Source organism: Globicephala melas, chromosome 4 (genome assembly GCF_963455315.2).
Source record: "Globicephala melas chromosome 4, mGloMel1.2, whole genome shotgun sequence".
NCBI lineage: Eukaryota > Metazoa > Chordata > Mammalia > Artiodactyla > Delphinidae > Globicephala > Globicephala melas.
In genome coordinates, this window is record NC_083317.1 from 126,627,061 (window position 1) to 126,646,529 (window position 19,469).

At 39.7% G+C, this 19,469-nt stretch overlaps 1 protein-coding gene and 1 non-coding gene across 7 annotated transcripts in view; one reads left to right on the forward strand and one right to left on the reverse strand.

Moving 5' to 3' along the window:
- CEP70 (centrosomal protein 70) overlaps positions 1-19,469 on the forward strand; it is a 79,404-nt gene that overhangs the window by 52,675 nt on the left and 7,260 nt on the right. For all 6 annotated transcript variants that reach the window (XM_060298560.2, XM_030873389.3, XM_030873391.3 and 3 more), the window contains one exon: positions 4,265-4,370. In XM_060298560.2, the coding sequence (XP_060154543.1) occupies positions 4,265-4,370 (106 nt within the window). The remainder of the gene's footprint in view (positions 1-4,264; positions 4,371-19,469) is intronic.
- On the reverse strand, positions 14,834-14,940 carry LOC115862146 (U6 spliceosomal RNA). The gene has a single exon (XR_004043014.1). It is a non-coding gene; the product is annotated as a U6 spliceosomal RNA (small nuclear RNA).

A 19,469-nucleotide genomic window follows, 5' to 3' on the forward strand; every position in this document is an offset into this window, starting at 1 on the left:
TTTAATAGAGCTTTGAGATTTATATGATAATACAGTCTTTCTTAGGCTACTGTCTCTATGAGATAGATAGCTTATTACTCTGATATTAATGTATTTTCCAAAGGCAAGTTGCCACTTGTCCTTTTCGCTTCTGAAAAATAAAAGTATGACTTATTCAAAAAATTAAAAAAAAATCTCCTGTCAACCCAGTGAATCCTCTCCACATATGTAGGAAAAAAAAGAAACAGTTTTATGTAACAGTTGGAATAAATATCCAGCCAGACTGCAGTGTGCATTAGAGGCAATCTGCTAAAGAGATTTCAAAGACCGAAAGAAATCTCACCCTTTAATATAGCCAGGCAGATATGCAGTCCATTACATACATGGAATTGTCTTTAACCAAAGGAAAAATGAAACGTATTGTATCTTCATGACAAGGAGGAAGTTACAGTTTAGAGCCAGGAGCATAGGCTAAGCTCCAACAGGGAAAAGGAGACAAGGCACCCTCTTCCCTGATGTCCACCTTTGAAGAGATGGTTCTAAGGTTCCCAAGAAAGACATTGCTAGGTATAAAATTGGCAGGAGGCTTATGTAAATTTTAACAAGATCTACATACTTCTTAGGATTTATAACTACAGGTTTTCCAAAGGAAATGCTACAAGAAAAGGAGAGGAAAGTCTCTCCCCCCACCCTTATTTTTAGAAATTTATTTATTTATTTATGGCTGCATTGGGTCTTCGTTGCTGTGCACAGGCTTTTTCTAGTTGCGGCGAGCGGGAGCTGCTCTTTGTTGCGGTGCGCGGGCTTCTCATTGCACTGGCTTCTCTTGTTGCGGAGCACAGGCTCTAGGCTCGGCGCGTGGGCTTCAGGAGTTGTGGCATCCGGGCTCTAGAGCGCAGGCTCAGTAGTTGTGGCGTACAGGCTTAGTTGCTCCGCAGCATGTGGGATCTTTCCGGACCAGGGCTTGAACCTGTGTCCCCTGTATTGGCGGGCGGATTCTTAACCATGGCGCCACCAGGGACGTCCCTCTTTCCCTTTTATAACTAGAGAAAATTAATTTTTTTTCTTTAGTCTGTAGTTACCTTTCAACTAACCAGTCTTCAAATATCAAATTAATTTAACATGGGAAAGCTTCTTGTTTGAGTTAATATTACAAACAAGTTGGTTATAAAATTCTGTTGCTGGGAAGTGATCAAATAGGTCTGCCAGTGCAAGATAACCAAAGGTACTACACTAATTCCATTTAATTTTTCAGTGGTATTTATATTTTGCTAGAAGAAAATAAAATCAGAATTTCATCACCCTAGTGTTGAGCTGACAGGAGTTGAGGTGGTCAGTTAGGAAAATGAGCCAAACTGAAATTAACAATCAAGGCTTTACTGACTTACTGCAGTAATATAAGAAAGAGGCCAAAACAGGACTGGCTCCTTGGTGTTCCCTTTTTCCCCATAGAATGGCATCAGGTAAGGGTCAATAAATGACATGCTGCACAGATGACTCCTGTTTTTTCATGGGCCTAGGGGAAGGGCAGGAAGTGGAAAAATACTGAGTCAGAGTGGAAAAAGTGTTTTAGTTAAGGCTCCCCCATCCATCCCCCAAAGAGAACTCCAAAACAGGAGTCACCATGAGATTATGGAAAGGCTTCAACAGACACAGTTAAAAGCTATGAAGTGTCTGCACATAGAAACTTATCAACATAGTTTTTAAGTTGGGAGTACAGTTTTCTGGATTTCCAGACTCCACAAAGAAACATAGCTGTTGCTGCTAGCTATGTGGAATGGGTGTCTGCTAAGTATGTAAAGAATTCCTTAGCCATTTTAGGAGACTTTTATGGCCTTCAGGCTCTGCTCACTACTCTGGAGACTATAAAACAACCCTGGAATATTTCTGAGTACAGCATATTCTGTTCAAACACGGGTTTCTAAAACACCAATTAAGTCATATGCAATTGGAAAATAAGGGAATGATTAATAGTATAACATAGAAGTTGAATTGTTTACATGCACTTTTTTCCTAGGTACAAGGAGTTAGAATAGCAGTATAGTATAGACTTCAGAAAGGGGAAAGCTTTGCTAGTACATAGGCACCTGCCCTTTCAGATCTATCTTAAGAAAATTTAAAATGAGAAACTGCACCCAGGGCTCCCTCCCTGACCCTCAGCATTAGACAGACTATAGGCTGGAGGCAGGTTGCGCTTCTTTCCTCACCTATTTTAACCTCAGCTTCTTTGGCCAGGAGCAGGTTGCCCTTCTTTCCTCACCTATTATAACGTCGGCTTCTTTGGCCAGGAGCTCCACTTCCATCTTCATAGTTTTGGCATCCTCAAGCCAACGTTTCTGCTCTGTTGGCTGTGCATTTGTAATATTGCCTGAGGCAACCTCCAGACATACTTGAGCTGTCTAACTTATCTCCTGAGGCACCAATTATTGTTTTTGTTAGCTGTCTAGTTATAAAGCTGCCTCAGTTTTAAATAGTCTGGTTGCTAACACTTACTTTTCTCCTGAACCCTGTTATTTTCACGTGTGGTTTTGCAGAATACAAAAGTTTTCAGGAGTATTATGCTGTGGCAAATATTTACTGTGAGACTAGGTGAACCAAAGGTCAATTCCCCATGAATCCCTAGCTTTTACTAATCCTTACCTTCTGTAAATTTAGAAAAACAATGGGATTAAATAAATTAATACATGTGAGTGCTTAGAAGAGTTCCTGCATAGAGAAGTTTCTCAATAAATACTAATTATTGTCATCACCAGGCTCCCAATATATGTTAGTTATTATCGTTATTACATTGAGGGTATCTCTTTATTCACCTAATTAATTGAATCACATTTCATTTCCCAGAGTGACTGTCAGCTAGTATATGCAATGATATATATATTCAGGTTACTATACTGACAGTTAAAATATTATATATCCATAGTATAATATTTATTAATCATACTTGCAAACAGTTCATTGATAAATTAAACTTTTCCACCTGAATGAAAGGTTAACTAACATTTAAATTCAGATATGTCAGTTGACTTGTAGTCCCACTATAGAGCTGTTGGCTTTTCTGTGTCACTTTTGTATTCTAGACAGTATGCTCCTGGCACTGCCTTTAGGCAAAACTGTCAAATATGTGAATATGGTAAATAGATGGGAAGTCAAGTGGAAAATAGATTGTGAGGTCTCTGTGTCTATTAGAGGAAGGAGGTTGACTTTTTATCTAGAGCTAATTCTGTTTATTTTGTTTCTGGCATATGCTCACCAGAGAGCAGAGAAAAGCAATTGAGTGAAGATCAAGGGGAATACATGTGAGTGAAGGAGATAATTGTAAGGTGGTAGTAAGAGGTGAGGTAAGAAAGGAGTCCAGAGGAATATTGGGTTAGGACTACCAGCATGGAGAAGTTCAAACCTAACCCAAGGAGATTGGATTTAGTTTAAAAGTAGTGGGAAGCCACTGTTTTTAGTAGGCAAATGACACGATAGAATGTCGCCATTCTATTTTACAAACAGCAAGTAAAGCTTACTAACGAGTCATGGAATCAGTTTTAATGGGTCAGGGTTCCACAGGAAACTGATAGGCATACTGGTTAATTTGAAGTGGGTTTAATAAGAGACTTTTCACTAAGGCATGGTGGGTGGGGGAGAAATATTTACTACAGCCTTGACTTCAGAGATATTTGGAGAAGGGCTACTAGGTGGATACACTCGTGTTTTTAGGTTTCTGGACAAAGAGACTTTCCCCCAGAGTTCTGGTAGCCACCTGGGACAATGGTCTCTTGGGTTTTCATGCCCTCTTGACGGACAGGTGTCACTGTTGTCTTCTCTTCGGCACAAGAGGACTATGAAGAAGGAAGGACCAAACGGCCTAGCTCTTGCTGCTGCAGTGCCCAAACTGTTTTCCCTACCCATTGTTTGTTGATTCCCTTACCTACAGCATCAAGCTTGGAGTACCTTGGAACTTGCTTTCATCCTTTACTGTAGTTCTTTCCTATTCTATTTTTTATAAGTGCTGGGGACTGGTTAGAACTTTCTTCATCAGTCTGATCCCTTTAGTTTTCAGGGATTCCTTCTATATTGTGTCTGTTAAGAGGGTCTTCTTGTTTTCCAGTGACAACATGGCTTAAAATTAAAAAAAAATTTATGCATATATGCATGTATGTGCATGCACATAAACACGCATATATATGGAAAATGACAAAGCTTTTGGGAGGGTAGCTGGATCATTGGCTTATTTTTGTCATCTTAATCCAGTGTCTAGTAAAGCATTTTGTATTATCTTGGGTTTTTTCCCCTTTAGATTACAGGATCTTATCAGTCAAAAAAAGGCTGAGGACAAAGACGGAAAAGATGAGCCCAGCAAAGATGACCAGCAGCAGACCCTAACTGACCAGAGATACTTTCAGGTATTGAACAGTTGACAGAAAGACTGGGGTTTACAGTGAACCTTGGTTACAATCACAGTATAATGAATTATCAATTGGTAAGGAATACTTGTATCCTTTGTTTGTGTTGCTTAGCCTGTCTTGTCTTGCCATGACATGCTACTTGGCTAAAAGTGGTAACTTGACTGAGAATTTGTCTTACCCTTGAAAAGAGACTTTGGCCTGTTCAAAGTAGGGTAGTGAAAAGCTGATAAGATTTTAACAGATTTTATAATCCTTTTCTCTACCTACTTAAGCCATTTCCCTTTTTATTGTTTTTGTTTTTGCTGTTGTTGATATTATTACATAAGTAAATCTATTTCTTAAGGTCCTTGTATGCTTTTTTTAAATTTAGATATTTAGTCCATCTGAAATTTAATTTTCTATGTGGTATGATGTAAAGATCTAACTTTACTTGATTTATAGACCATTTATTATTGAATAAATGAGCAAGTAAGCCTGGTAGTTTACTGACTGAACTGGGCCTGCACTCATATTTTATTGGGCCCATACAGGTTTTTTTAAACTTTGAATTAATTACTAATTTTTTTTTAATTAAGGGATTTTTATTTAAGTCCTTATTTCTAGTTTCTCTTAAAAAACCAAAGAATCTGGCAGCAAATTCTTGCATAGTCGTTATCAGCACAGAATTAGGCCTTTCCCCTGTCACATATGGGCATGTGCTCTTCAGTTAGCCACAGTCCCACCCCGTCCTTGCTTCACTCATTTATGCTCTTACCTGGCTTCTATAGGCATTTGAGTTTGCAGCTTCTAGTTGACTATTGTTTCTCTACTTTACTGAATTGAAACGTATATCATATACCATATGCCCTTAGATGCATAGGTTTGTTTCTAGACTCTCTAGTCTCTTCCATTTCTATACTAATTTCTGTAGCTTTATAGTAGGTTTTGATACCTTTTAAGGTAAGTGTCTTGTTATTGTTCTTTTAAATTTTTTCCTTGGATATATTTTTAGCACATTTATTTTCCTGTATGAATAATTTGTCAAATTCAAAAATAGATCCCATTGAGATGAGCTGAAATTGAGTTAATGTTTTAGATTAATATTTGGAAAAATAATACATTTACAGTTTTTTTAAAAACTTTATTTATTTGTTTGGCTGTGCCAGGTCTTAGTTGCGGCATGTGGGATCTTTAGTTGTGGCATGCGGGATCTTTAGTTGTGGCATGTGGGATCTTTATTGCGGCATGAGAACTCTTAGTTGCGGCATGTGGGATCTAGTTCCCTGAACAGGGATCGAACCTGGGACCACTGCATTGGGAGCGTGGAGTCTTAGCCACTGGACCACCAGGGAAGTCACCACATTTACAGTTTTGAATCATCTCACTCAGAAATATGTCTCTAATTTTCTTTGGGTCTTCCTTTCTAGCTTTCAATAAAGTTTTATATATTTTTAAATTTAGCTTTTGCATATTTTTTGTTCTGTTTATTTCCTAGGTTATCTAGTTATCTTATAACTTTTATTGCTATTATGAATGGGATCCTTTTTCCATTACATTTTCTAATTGATTGTTGCTGGTTCTTTGTACATCTCTGTGTTGACTTTATGTTCAGGCACCTTTGTGAAAACTGTTTTGTTTTAGATAACTCTCTTGTATCCACTATATAACTAAATTTCATTTTGTTTCTTAGATTTACTTTGAGAGGGTTTGTTCTTTTATCAGGGGAATTAAACCATTCATAGACACTGAGACCAACTTATATATCTGCTTTTATTCCTGATATCTTACTTTCTGTTTTCTATTTACATGGTTTCTTGTTCCATTCTTTTCTTTCCTGACATTTGCTAGGTGGAGATTCCTTTGCTCTTTTTTTCTCTTCAAGTAGGTAGGACAATCATCATCTTAATCATTTTCTATTCTTTTAATGATTACCCTTAAAAACGTTTTTTTTTTACCCATACCAAGAGTTTGTCAGTACCTGCAAACCCTTTCTGAATAAGATGAGACCTGTATTGTGACTTTTCTTTCATAAATTCTAGTCTCTCTGGGAATTTTTTATTTTGCCATTTATTCATTGTTAATACATCTTTTGCTGCCAATCATCAGAGTGTGGCTAAGTTATAAAGAAGAATATATACCTCTAGGAAATCTTGGGGCTTTGCTCTATCGAAAGTGCTCGACTGGGTGATTTTGGGGCACCACTATCCAGAAGTGCTGGTGTCCAGATGCATTTTCCTTTGCAATGAAGAGTCGTGCGCTTCAAAACCCTCCAAGATGGATTAGTAATCCTGCTTTATAGGAAAGGAAAGCTCTCCATTCTCAGCCACTGGCCACCCCTCTCCGGAGGCCCTGCTATCGCCCAGGTGCTCCAAGCCGGAAGGGCACTTTTTGGGAATGACCATGCTCCGTGGAGGGACAGAGCCGGCCCCCAGCTTCTCTACACAGAGCCCTCTCCACTAAAGCTCCAGAAATCAAATACTGTAATTGCCAGAAGAAGCATTAAAAAAAAAAAGTCCAGCCACTAACCTCACATGCAAATGGAATAATCACTCTGGATTCCTCATTGTGAGCTGCTCTCCATACCCTGAATTACCTATGAATTCCATCTTTTTTTTCCTTTGAATTTGCATCTCTTCAAGACACAAAATTAAAACAAAATTCACACTAAATTGGATTTTAAATGATCTTCCTTTTATTTATCCTTCGTCTTTCTTATGTGGATATGCAAGTGAGAAGACTGAGACTGGATATTCCCAACATGCTCACTCCCTTAATCTGTCCATCTAGAGGTTTGGCTTCTACAAACCAAGGCAAGACTCCAGCATCCATGACCTTCCCTGAATTCCAAAGGGCAGATTCGAACAGTTGCTAATCAAGAGAGGAGTAGCCAACAAACCACCTGAGGCAGGATTGAAGGGGCCAGAGAAGATCATCAAGATTAGGAGACCTGAGATGAGATTAAAGGAGTGTAGGCCCGGCTCACACCCTAACCTTGTCAGAGACCCCACCTTTGAACCACTGTTATAAACCCCCTGATCAAATCCTCCCAGATCAATTGCAGTGTGGAGCGTAGTGCTCCAGTAGATGGCCTGCCAAGCTGAGGTGATGGGCACAGCCGTTTCACACTAGGAACTCTCATCTGAAGAGCAGGGTGCAATTCAAGTGAAACTAGACAAACACAAAGGAAAAGAAAAAGAGATACACAGGTGTTCCACCAGATGTGGCACTGCCCACCTGAAGGACAAGATCCAGCCCCACCCACCAGAGCACAGGCACCACTTCCCTCCACCAGGAAGCCTACACAAGTGACTGAACCAACTTTACCCACTGGGGGCAGACACCAAAGGTAACAGGAACTGTATGAACCTGCAGCCTGCGAAAAGGAGACCCCAAACACAGTAAGTTAAAATGAGAAGATAGAGAAATTAAGAATTCTCTAGAAGGAATCAATAGAAATCAAAAAATAGCTGGAGTAGCAATACTCAGACAAAATAGACTTTAAAATAAAGATTATTACAAGAGACAAAGACAGTACATAATGATCAAGGGATCAATCCAAGAAGAAGATATAAGAATTGTAAATATTTATGCACCCAACATAGGAGCATCTCAATACATAAGCCAGGTGCTAACAGCCATAAAAGGGGACATCAACAGTAACACATTCATAGTGGGGGACTTTAACACCTCACTTACACCAATGGACAGATCATCCAGACAGAAAATTAATACAGAAACATAAGCTTTAAATGACACAATAGACCAGATGGACTTAATTGATACTTACAGGACATTCCATCCAAAAACAACAGAATACACTTTCTTTGCAAGTACTCATAGAATATTCTCCAGGATAGATCACATCTTGAGTCACAAATCAAGCCTTGGTAAATTTAAGAATATTGAAATAGTATCAAGTATCTATTCTGACCACAAAGCTATGAGACTAGATATCAATTACAGGAAAAAAAAAACTGTAAAAAATAGTTTAAACACATGGAGGCTAAACAGTACTAAAGTAACCAAGAGATCACTGAATAAATCAAAGAGGAAATCAAAAAATACATAGAAACAGGGCTTCCCTGGTGGTGCAGTAGTTGAGAGTCCGCCAGCCAATGCAGGGGACATGGGTTCGTGCCCCGGTCCTGGAAGATCCCACATGCCGTGGAGCGGCTGGGCCTGTGAGCCATGGCCGCTGAGCCTGCACATCCGGAGCCTGTGCTCCGCAACGGGAGAGGCCACAACAGTGAGAGGCCCGCATACCGCAAAAAAAAAAAAAAAAAAAAATACATAGAAACAAATGACAATGAAAACGCTATGACCCAAAACCTGTGGGATGCAGCAAAAGCAGTTCTAAGAGGGAAGTTTATAGCAATACAGTCCTACCTCAAGAAACAAGAAAAATCTCAAACAACCTAACCTTACACTGAAAGCAATTAGAGAAAGAAGAACAAAAAAACCCCCAGAGTTAGCAGAAGGAAAGAAATCATGAAGTTCAGAACAGAAAACAATGAAAAAGAAATGAAGGAAACAATAGCAAAATCAATAAAATTAACAGCTGGTTCTTTGAGAAGATAAACAAGATTGATAAACCATTAGCCAGACTCATCAAGAAAAAAAGGGAGAAGACTCAAATCAACAGAATTTGAAATGAATAAGGAAAAGTAACAACTGACATTACAGAAATAAAAGAATCATGAGTAATTACTACAAGCAACTCTATGCCAATAAAATGGAAAACCTGGAAGAGATGGACAAATTCTTAGAAAAGTACAACCTTCCGAGACTGAACCAGGAAAAAGTAGAAAATATAAACAGACCAATCACAAGCACTGAAATTGAAACCGTGATTAAAAATTTTCCAACAAACAAGTCCAGGACCAGATGGCTTCACAGGCAAATTCTATCAGACATTTAGAGAAGAGCTAACACCTATCCTTCTCAAACTCTTCCTAAATATAGCAGAGGGAGGAACACTCCCAAACTCATTCTACGAGGCCACAATCACCCTGATACCAAAACCAGACAAAGTTGTCACAAAAAAAGAAAACTACAGGCCAATATCACTGATGAACATAGATGCAAAAATCCACAACAGAATACTAGCAAACAGAATCCAAGAACACATTAAAAGGATCATACACCATGATCAAGTGTGGTTTATCCCAGGAATGCAAGGATTCTTCAATATATGCAAATCAATCAATGTGATACACCATATTAACAAATTGAAGGATAAAAACCATATGATCATCTCAATAGATGCAGAAAAAGCTTTTGACAAAATTCAGCACCCATTTATGATAAAAACTCTCCAGAAAGTGGCCATAGAGGGAACCTACCTCAACATAATAAAGGCCATATATGACACACCCACAGCCAATGTTCTCAGTGGTGAGAAACTGAAACCATTTCCTCTAAGATCAGGAACAAGACAAGGTTGCCCACTCTCACCACTATTATTCAACATAGTTTTGGCAATTTTAGCTATGGCAGTCAGAGAAGAAAAAGAAATAAAAGGAATCGAAATCGGAAAAGAAGTAAAACTGTCACTCTTTACAGATGACATACTATACATAGAGAATCCTAAAGATGCTACCAGAAAACTACTAGAGCTAATCAATGAATTTGGTAAAGTAGCAGGATACAAAATTAATGCACAGAAATCTGTTGCATTCCTATAAACTAACGATGAAAAATCTGAAGGAGAAAATGAGGAAACACTCCCATTTACCACTGCAACAAAAAGAATAAAATACCTAGGAATAAACCTACCTAAGGAGACAAAAGGCCTGTATGCAGAAAACTATAAGACACTGATGAAAGAAACTAAAGATGATACAAACAGATGGAGAGATATACTGTGTTCTTGGATTGGAAGAATCAATATTGTGAAAATGACTATACTACCCAAAGCAATCTGCAGATTCAGTGCAATCCTTATCAAACTACCAATGGCGTTTTTCACAGAACTAGAAGAAAAAATTTTAGTTTGTTTGGAAACACAAAAGACCCCGAGTAGCCAAAGCAATCTTTTTCTTCTTCTTTATAAATTTATTTATTTATGGCAGCATTGAGTCTTCATTGCTGGGTGCAGGCTTTCTCTAGTTGTGGTGAGCGAGGGCTGCTCTTTGTTGTGGTGCGTGGGCTTCTCATTGCAGTGGCTTCTCTTGTTGCGGAGCACAGGCTCTAGGTGCACGGGCTTCAGAAGTTGTGCAATGTGGCTTCGGTAGTTGTGGCACATGGGCTCAGTAGTTGTGGTTCGTGGGTGCTAGAGTGCAGGCTCAGTAGTTTTGGAGCACGGGCTTAGTTGCTCTGCAGCATGTGGGATCTTCCCACACCGAGGCTCGAACCCATGTCCCCTGCATTGGGAGGCCGATTCTTAACCACTGTGTCACCAGGGAAGTCCCCCAAAGCAATCATGAGAAAGAAAAACGGAGCTGGAGGAATCAGGCTCCCTGACTTTAGACTATACTACAAAGTGACAGTAATCAAGACAGTATGGTACTGGCACAAAAACAGACATATAGATCAATGGAACAGGATAGAAAGCCCACAGATAAACCTATGCACATATGGTCAGCTTATGTTTGATAAAGGAGGCAAGAATATACAATGGAGAAAAGACAGCCTCTTCAATAAGTGGTACTGAGAAAACTGGACAGCTACATGTAAAAAAATGAAATTAGAACACTTCCTAACACCATACACAAAAATAAACTCAAAATGGTTTAAACACCTAAATGTAAGGCCAGACACTATCAAACTCTTAGAGGAAAACATTGGCCCGAACAGTCTATGACATAAATCACAGCAAGATCCTTTTTGACCCACCTCCTAGAGAAATGGAAATAAAAACAAAAATAAACAAATGGGACCTAATGAAACTTAAAAACTTTTGCTCAGCAAAGGAAACCATAAACAAGACGAAAAGACAACCCTCAGAATGGGAGAAAATATTTGCAAATGAAGCAACTGACAAAGGATTAATCTCCAAAATATACAAGCAGCTCATGCAGCTCAGTATCAAAACAATAGCCCAATCCAAATGTGGGCGGAAGACCTCAATAGACATTTCTGCAGAGAAGATACACAGATTGCCAACAAACAAATGAAAGGATACTCAACATCACTAATCATTAGAGAAAGGCAAATCAAAACCACAATGACCTGTCACCTCACACCAGTCAGAATGGCCATCATCAAAAAGCCTACAAACAATAAATGCTGGAGAGGGTGTGGAGAAAAGGGAACCCTCTTGCACTGTTGGTGGGAATGTAAACTGATACAGCCACTATGGAGAACAGTATGGAGGTTCCTCAAAATAAAAATAGAACTACCATATGACCCAGCAATTCCACTACTGGGCATATTCCCTGAGAAAACCATAATTCAAAAAGACATGTGGGCTTCCCTGGTGGCGCAGTGGTTGAGAGTCCACCTGCCAATGCAGGGGACACGGGTTCGTGCCCCGGTCTGGGAAGATCCCACATGCCGTGGAGTGGCTGGACCCGTGAGCCATGGCCGCTGAGCCTGCGCGTCCGGAGCCTGTGCTCCGCAACGGGAGAGGCCACAACAGTGAGAGGCCCGCGTACTGCAAAAAAAAAAAAAAATATATCACAATATTCATTGAAGCACTGTTTACAGCTGCCAGGACGTGTAAGCAACCTAAGTGTCCATCGACAGATGAATGGATAAGGAAGATGTGACACATATATACAATGGAATATTATTCATCCATAAAAAGAAACGAAATTGAGTTATTTGTAGTGATGTGGATGGACCTAGAGTCTGTCTGTTATACAGAGTGAAGTAAGTCAGAAAGAGAAAACTAAATACCGTATGCTAACATATATATATGAAATCTAAAAAAGAATGGTTCTCATGAACCTAGGGGCAGGACAGGAATAAAGATGGAGATGTGGAGAATGGACTTGAGGACATGGGGAGGGGGAAGGGTAAGCTGGGACTAAGTGAGAGAGTAGCATTGACATATATACACTACCAAATGTAAAATAGATAGCTGCTGGAAAGCAGCTGCATAGCACAGGGAGATCAGCTTCGTACTTTGTGACCACCTAGAGGGGTGCGATAGGGAGGGTGGGAGGGAGATGCAAGAGGGAGGAGATATGGGGATATATTTATATGTAAAGCTGATTCACTGTGTTATGCAGCAGAAACTAACACAACATTGTAAAGCAATTATACTCCAATAACGGTGTTAAAAAAATAAAAAAAGATTAAAAAGAAAAAATCCTCCTGGATTAGGACACATAGGTTTTCGAGGCAGAAGTCCAGTATGACCCCATTGCCTGGCAAAGTAATAAAGCTATCCTTTAATACTTCAGCACTGCCCCCCCAAAAAAATAAAAGAAGAAGAATATACTCTGTTGTCAATAATAATTCTGTGGAGGGGAATTAATTTATTTTTCCATTAAAGGGATGTGTTTAGGGTCTTTTTTTTTTGGCTGTGTTGGATCTTTGTTGCTGTGTGCAGGCTTTCTCTAGTTGTGACTAGCGGGGGCTGCTCTTGCGGAGCACAGGCTTCTCATTGCGGTGGCTTCTCTTGTTGCAGAGCATGGGCTCTAGGTGCATGGGCTTCAGTAAATGTAGAGCGTGGGCTAGTAGTTGTGGCGCACGGGCTTAGTTGCTCTGCGATATGTGGGATCTTCCCAGACCAGGGCTCAAACCTGTGTCCCCTGCATTGGCAGGCGGCTTCTTAACAACTGCGCCACCAGGGAAGCCTTGGAATGTGTTTAAATAGAAGTGAAATGTTGAATACACTCTGTTGAACTAACTAACTAACTAAATAATAAAAAAGCTCCAAAATAAACATCTCAAATCATATTACCAGGAGACCTGTGAGTTGTAACTTGAAGTATGAGTAGGGACAAAAATTCAGTATGAAAACGGTATGTTGTCTTTATACTTTATAATTCCCTGATATTAGGGAATTATTCGTTTTTTATTTATTTATTTTTTTATTTATCAAATAGCCTGGGCTTGATGGTGGAAACAAAGGAAATGGCATTACTCTTCTCTCTATTTATTTTTGAAGTATTTTTTAAATTTATTAATTTATTTTTGGCTGCGTTGGGTCTTCGTTGTTACACGTGGGCTTTCTTTAGTTGTGGCAAGTGGGGGCTACTCTTCATTGCGGTGTGCAGGCTTCTCATTGTGGTGCCTTCTTTTTGTTGCAGAGCACAGGCTCTAAGCATGCGGGCTTCAGTAGTTGTGACACGCGGGCTCAGTAGTTGTGGCTCACGGGCTCTAGGGCGCCGGCTCAGTAGTTGTAGCGTACGGACTTAGTTGCTCCGCAGCATGTGGGATCTTCCCGGACCAGGGATTGAACCATGTGTCCCCTGCATCGGCAGGCAGATTCTCAACCACTGCACCACCAGGGAAGCTCCAACTCTTCTCTCTTTAAAGTGGTTGTTTTGAGTCTCCCTTTCCCGTTCTTGAATAATATATAAAGTAGAACTCATAGCTTTTGGCAAGGGGGTTATAGTCACATATTATACATATCAGTATATTTAAACTTCAGTCCAAGCATTGATGATGTTAGGGAATTATTGGGTTTTTATTTTATTTTTATTATTTTTTCTTGAAGTATAGTTGATTATAATGTGTTAAGTTTCTGTTGTACCACAAAGTTATTCAGTTACGTATATATCCATATATATTCTTTTTTATTATAGGTTATTACAAGATATTGAATATAGTACAGTACCCTGTACTATACGGTACAGCCTTGTTGTTTATCTATTTTATATGTAATAATTTGTATCTGGTAATCTGAAACTCCTTGTTTATCCCTCCCCCAACTTTCCCCTTTGATAACCATAAGTTTGTTTTGTATGTTTGTGAGTCTGTTTCTGTTTTGTAAACACATTTATTTATATCATATTTTAGCTTCCACATATAAGTGATATCATATGATATTTGTCTTTTCTGTCTGACTTACTTCACTTAGTATGATAATCTCTAGGTCCATCCATGTTGCTGCAAATGGTATTATTTCATTCTTTTTTATGGCTGAGTAGTATTCCATTGTGTATATATATGTACCATGTCTTCTTTATCCATTCACCTGTCTATGGACATTTAGGTTGTTTCCATGTCTTGGCTGTTGTAAATAGTGCTGCTGTGAACATTGGGGTGCATGTGTCTTTTTGAATTATAGTTTTCTCAGGATATATGCCCAAGAGTGGGATTGCTGGATCATGTGGTAAATCTATTTTTAGTTTTCTGTGGAACCTTCATACTGTTTTCCACAGTAGCTACACCACCTTACATTCTCACCAACAGTGTAGGAAGGTTCCCTTTCCTCCATACCCTCTCCAACATTTGTTATTTGTAGATTTTAATGATGGCCATTCTGACCAGCATGAGGTGGTACCTTATTGTAGTTCTTTTTTTTTAACATCTTTATTGGAGTATAATTGCTTTACAATGGTGTGTTAGTTTCTGCTTTATAACAAAAAAATATGGAATGCTTCACGAATTTGCTTGTCATCCTTGCACAGGGTCCATGCTAATCTTCTCTGTGCCGTTCCAGTTTTAGTATGTGTGCTGCCGAAGCGAGCACTCATTGTAGTTTTGATTTGCATTTCTCTAACAATTAGCAGTATTGAGCATCTTTTCATGTGCCTATTGGCCATCTGTATGTCTTCTTTGGAAAAGTGTCTATTTAGGTCTTCTGCCCATTTTTTGATTGGGTTGTTTGCTTTTTTGTTATTCAGTTGTACGAGCTGTTTGTATATTTTGGAAATTAAGCCCTTGTCGGTCACATCATTGGCAAATATTTTCCCTCAGTACATAGGTTGTCCATTTTGTTTATGGTTTCTTTTGCTGTGCAAAATCTTATAAGTTTATTAGGTCCCATTTGTTTATTTTTGCTTTTATTTCTATTGCCTTGGGAGACTGACCTAAGAAAACATTGCTACAATTTATGTCAGAGAATGTTTTGCCTGTGTTCTCTTCTAGGAGTCTTATGGTGTCCTGTCTTATATTTAAGTCTTTAAGCCACTTTGAGTTTATTTTTTGTTTCTGGTGTGATGGAGTGTTCTAACTTCATTGATTTACATGCAGCTGTCCAGCTTTCCCAGCACCACTTGCTGAAGAGACTTTTTTTCCTCCATTGTGTATTTTGCCTTCTTTGTCAAATACTGACTGTAGGTGTGTGTGTGGGGAAATTATTGTTAATTTTCTTATTTATAATAATGGCATTATGACTTTGTAGAAGAATATGCCTACTTTTAAGAGATGCATGCTTAAGTATGTATGAGAGTGAAGTGTTATCATGTTATCATGCAGTTTCTTCAAATGGTTCAGCTCAAAATATAGATAGAGTGAGCAAATATGGCAAAATGTTAACAATTATTGAATCTAGGTAGTGATTATATGGGTGTTTGTGATGGTTCATTTTATTTATCAACTTGACTGGGCTACAGGGTGCCCAGATATTTGGTCAAACATTATTCTGGGTTTTTCTGAGAATGTTTCTGAATGAGATGAGAAAATCTTTTTTCTCCATACCTGTCAATAAGGACCACCACTAGTGGTTTGCTTAAACTGGCAAAGCCAATAATATACCTTCACTGTCATGCCTTAGGGGTATATCAGCTCTCCAGCCCTATATCATAACTTAGTTGACAAGGATCTTGATCACCTTTCCCTTCTATAAGATATCACACTGGCCAATTACATTGATGACGTTATGCTGATTGGACCTACTGAGCAAGAAGTAGCAACTTATTGGTAAGACATTTGCATGTTAAAGGATGGGAAAGAAATGTAACAAAAATTCAGGGGCCTTCTACTTCAGTGAAACTTCTAGGGCTCAAGTGGTGTGGGCATGTCAAGATCTCCCTTTAAGGTAAAGAATAAGTTATTGCTCTGGCACCTCTTACAACCAAAAACCCGGAACAGCACCTAGTAGGCCTCTTTGGATTTTGGAGGTAACATATTCCTCATGTGTTGTGTTACTCCAACCCATTTACTGAGTGATCTGAAAAGGCACTAGTTTTGAGTGGGGCCCAGAACAAGAGAAGGCTCTGCATCGGTCCAGGCTGCCATGCAAGCTGCTCTGCCATTCGGGCCACAGGATCCAGCAGATCCGATGGGGCTTAGACTGTCATGGCAGGTAGGGATGCTGCTGGCAGCCTTTGGTGGCCCCTGTTGGTGAATCATAAGTCAGGCTCTTAGGATTTTGGAGAAAGATCCTGTCATCCTCTGCAAATAACTACTTTCCTTTTAAGTAATAACTCTTGGCCTGCTGCGGGGCCTGAGTAGAAGGCTTAACGGTGGGCCACAAAGTTACCATGTGACTTGAATTACCCGTCATGAGCTGGGTGTCATCTGACCCACGAAGCCAATAAAATTGGGTGAGCACAGCAGCACTCTGTCATCAAATGAAGGTGGTACATGTGAAATTGGGCCTGAGCAGGCCCTGAAGGCACAATAAATTACATGAAGCAGTGGCCAAATGCCTGCGGTTTCCCACTCTTGCTGCACTACCTTCTCTCCCCCAGCCTGCACCTGTGGCCTCATGGGGAGTTCCCTATGATCAATTGACATAAGAAGGGGAGACTTAGGCCTGATTTACAGGTGGCTCTGCATAATCTGAAGGGACCACATTAAAGTAGACAACTGCAACACTACAGCTTCTGTCTGGGACATCCCTGAAGGAAAGTAGTGAAGGGAAATCCTCCCACTGGGCAGAACTTTGAGCAGTGTACTACCACTCCACAAGGAAGGAAAGGAAGAGAATGTCTAGAATACAGGCCATCCCTTAGGGCATCTCTTAGTATTGCCATGCCTTGTGATAAAGGTCAATGGAAAACTCCAACAACCTGGTCTAGGCAGAACTACTAATGGCCCAGACCCTTCAGGAATGAAGATTTGGATTACCCCAGCAAGTAAAGGACCAGGACCAGCTGAGGTGCTTGCTGAAGGCAAACATAATAAAAAAAAGGTAATGGAAGAAAGTAGTGATAAATACCAGCTGTGACCATATGATGACTTATAGAAATGAGGATTATAATTGTCATGTGTATTTCCTCCTTATTTGGTTATGAATATGTTCACATGGGTGTATGTATATATTTGTAAATACATATATATATATAGCAAATATCTTTGTTCTTTTCCTGCTCTTATTCTCTTATCATATAATGACTATGTCATCATATTTGAGTATTGTTATTTTTATATCATAGTTTTTAAGTTACAGGGTATCAAGGAGAAGAGTAATCCTCACTTTAGGACTTTACCTCCTCTTCTGGCAAAGGGGTTAGTACATTTTTGGTTGTACACAGCACAGTTGTATCATGTTAGGTGATCCATGATCTTGTTATTGTCTTTATTTGGAGATTAAGTATGTTTAAGGCAAAGTGTATGGGTGCCAAGTTGACGAGGGGTGGACTTGTGATGGTTAATTTTATGTGTCAGCTTGACTAGGCCAGAGGGTGCCCAGATAATTTGGTCAAGCCTTGTTCTGGGTGTGTCTGTGAGGGTGTTTCTGGAGGAGAGTAACATTTGAAATGGTGGACTGGGTAAAGCAGAGTGCCCTCCTCGTGGTGGCTGGGTCTCATCAAGTCGCCTGAAGGCCTGAGTAGACCAAAAGGGCTGAGGAAGAAGGAACTTTCTGCCTGCCTGACTGCCTTTGAGCTGGGATATCAATTTTTTTTTCCAGCTTTCAAATGTTGAACTGAAACATTGGCTCTTCCTTGGTCTCAAGCTTGTGGGAATTCAGACTAGAACTATGCCATTGGCTAATTGCTGCATTGCTGACTGCAGATCTCAGCAATTGCTGACTGCAGATCTCAGGACTTGTCAGCTCCTATAATTGTGTGAGCCAATTCCTTATAATAAATAAATACACAGACATTTGCACACACACATACACATCCTATTGGTTCTGTTTCTGGTGAACACTGACTATATAATATAGTATTTATTGTTTATATTCTTTTTATTTTCTGTATGTTTCAAAATTTCCTTGTTGAAAAATTGGGAGAAAAAGTCATTCAAATCTCAGTCAAAACTTCAATCTCTCATCCAGTTCAAGGCTTCTACCTTATGCTTACTTTATCTCATGTCTGACCTATGCTTCTCCAAATAAGCAGTGTGGCAAGCGGGTGTGATCTGTTTCTTTATTCTCATTGCTCCCCTTCACTCCTAGTCCTCTGCTATATCTAGCTTCTTCCAGGTTGTCAGTGAGGGTGAATGTTGAGTGAGAACACAAAGCAAAAGGGTAGAATCTTTCTCGACTGGTGCTGGTATAATCTAGCACTGGTGCCCTTTGTGTGGCTAATGACCAAATACTACCTGTTTTTCTCTATCACAGAATGTGTGTGTGTGTGTGTGTGTGTGTGTGTGTGTGTGTGTGTATGTGTATGTGCAGTTATTTCCTCTCTACCAACTAGGGACCTTGGCAACATACCATTCATTCTGTGGGCAATGCATTTTCCAGCTGATCTCTTATGAATCCCTCTCTTCCTCTTGTTCAAGTGATACTCCCTTAGGGTCCTCCAGCTATAGGTAGCTTTTTTTTTTTTTTTCCATGAAAGCAAAGCTTGACTGTCTTCCAAAGTGTCCACTTGGTCACAGGGTATATTCTTACCATACCAGAAGAAGTAAAAGGGCAGACTTCTCTTGTTGCTGCCTCCTCTCCTCGCTCTATTCTATCTTTGACTTTATATACGTATCAGTTTATTTTTGCTGTGTAACAAACCTTTCTAAAACTTAGTGACTTAAAATAACACCCCTTTAATATTATGGTGCTTGGACAGCTGGGCAGTTCTGTTGATTGCAGCTGGGCTCCCTCATGCATCTGCAATCTGGTACAAGTCAGCTAAGTGGCTCTGGAGTTGTATTAGAGTGATTGGGTTGACTGGGTTATGTGTCTTTCATCATTCACCATCTAGCCTGGGCTGGTCCATGTGGCAGCAGATCTCAACGGGAGAGAGCAGAAATAATCAAGGCCCCTTGAGTCTTGGGCTTCAAGCTGGCACACCATAACTTCCTTTTCTGTATGCCAAAGCAAGGCCCAAGATTACCCCAGATTCAAGGAGCAGGAAATACTCTACCTCTTGATGGGAGAACCTGAAGTGT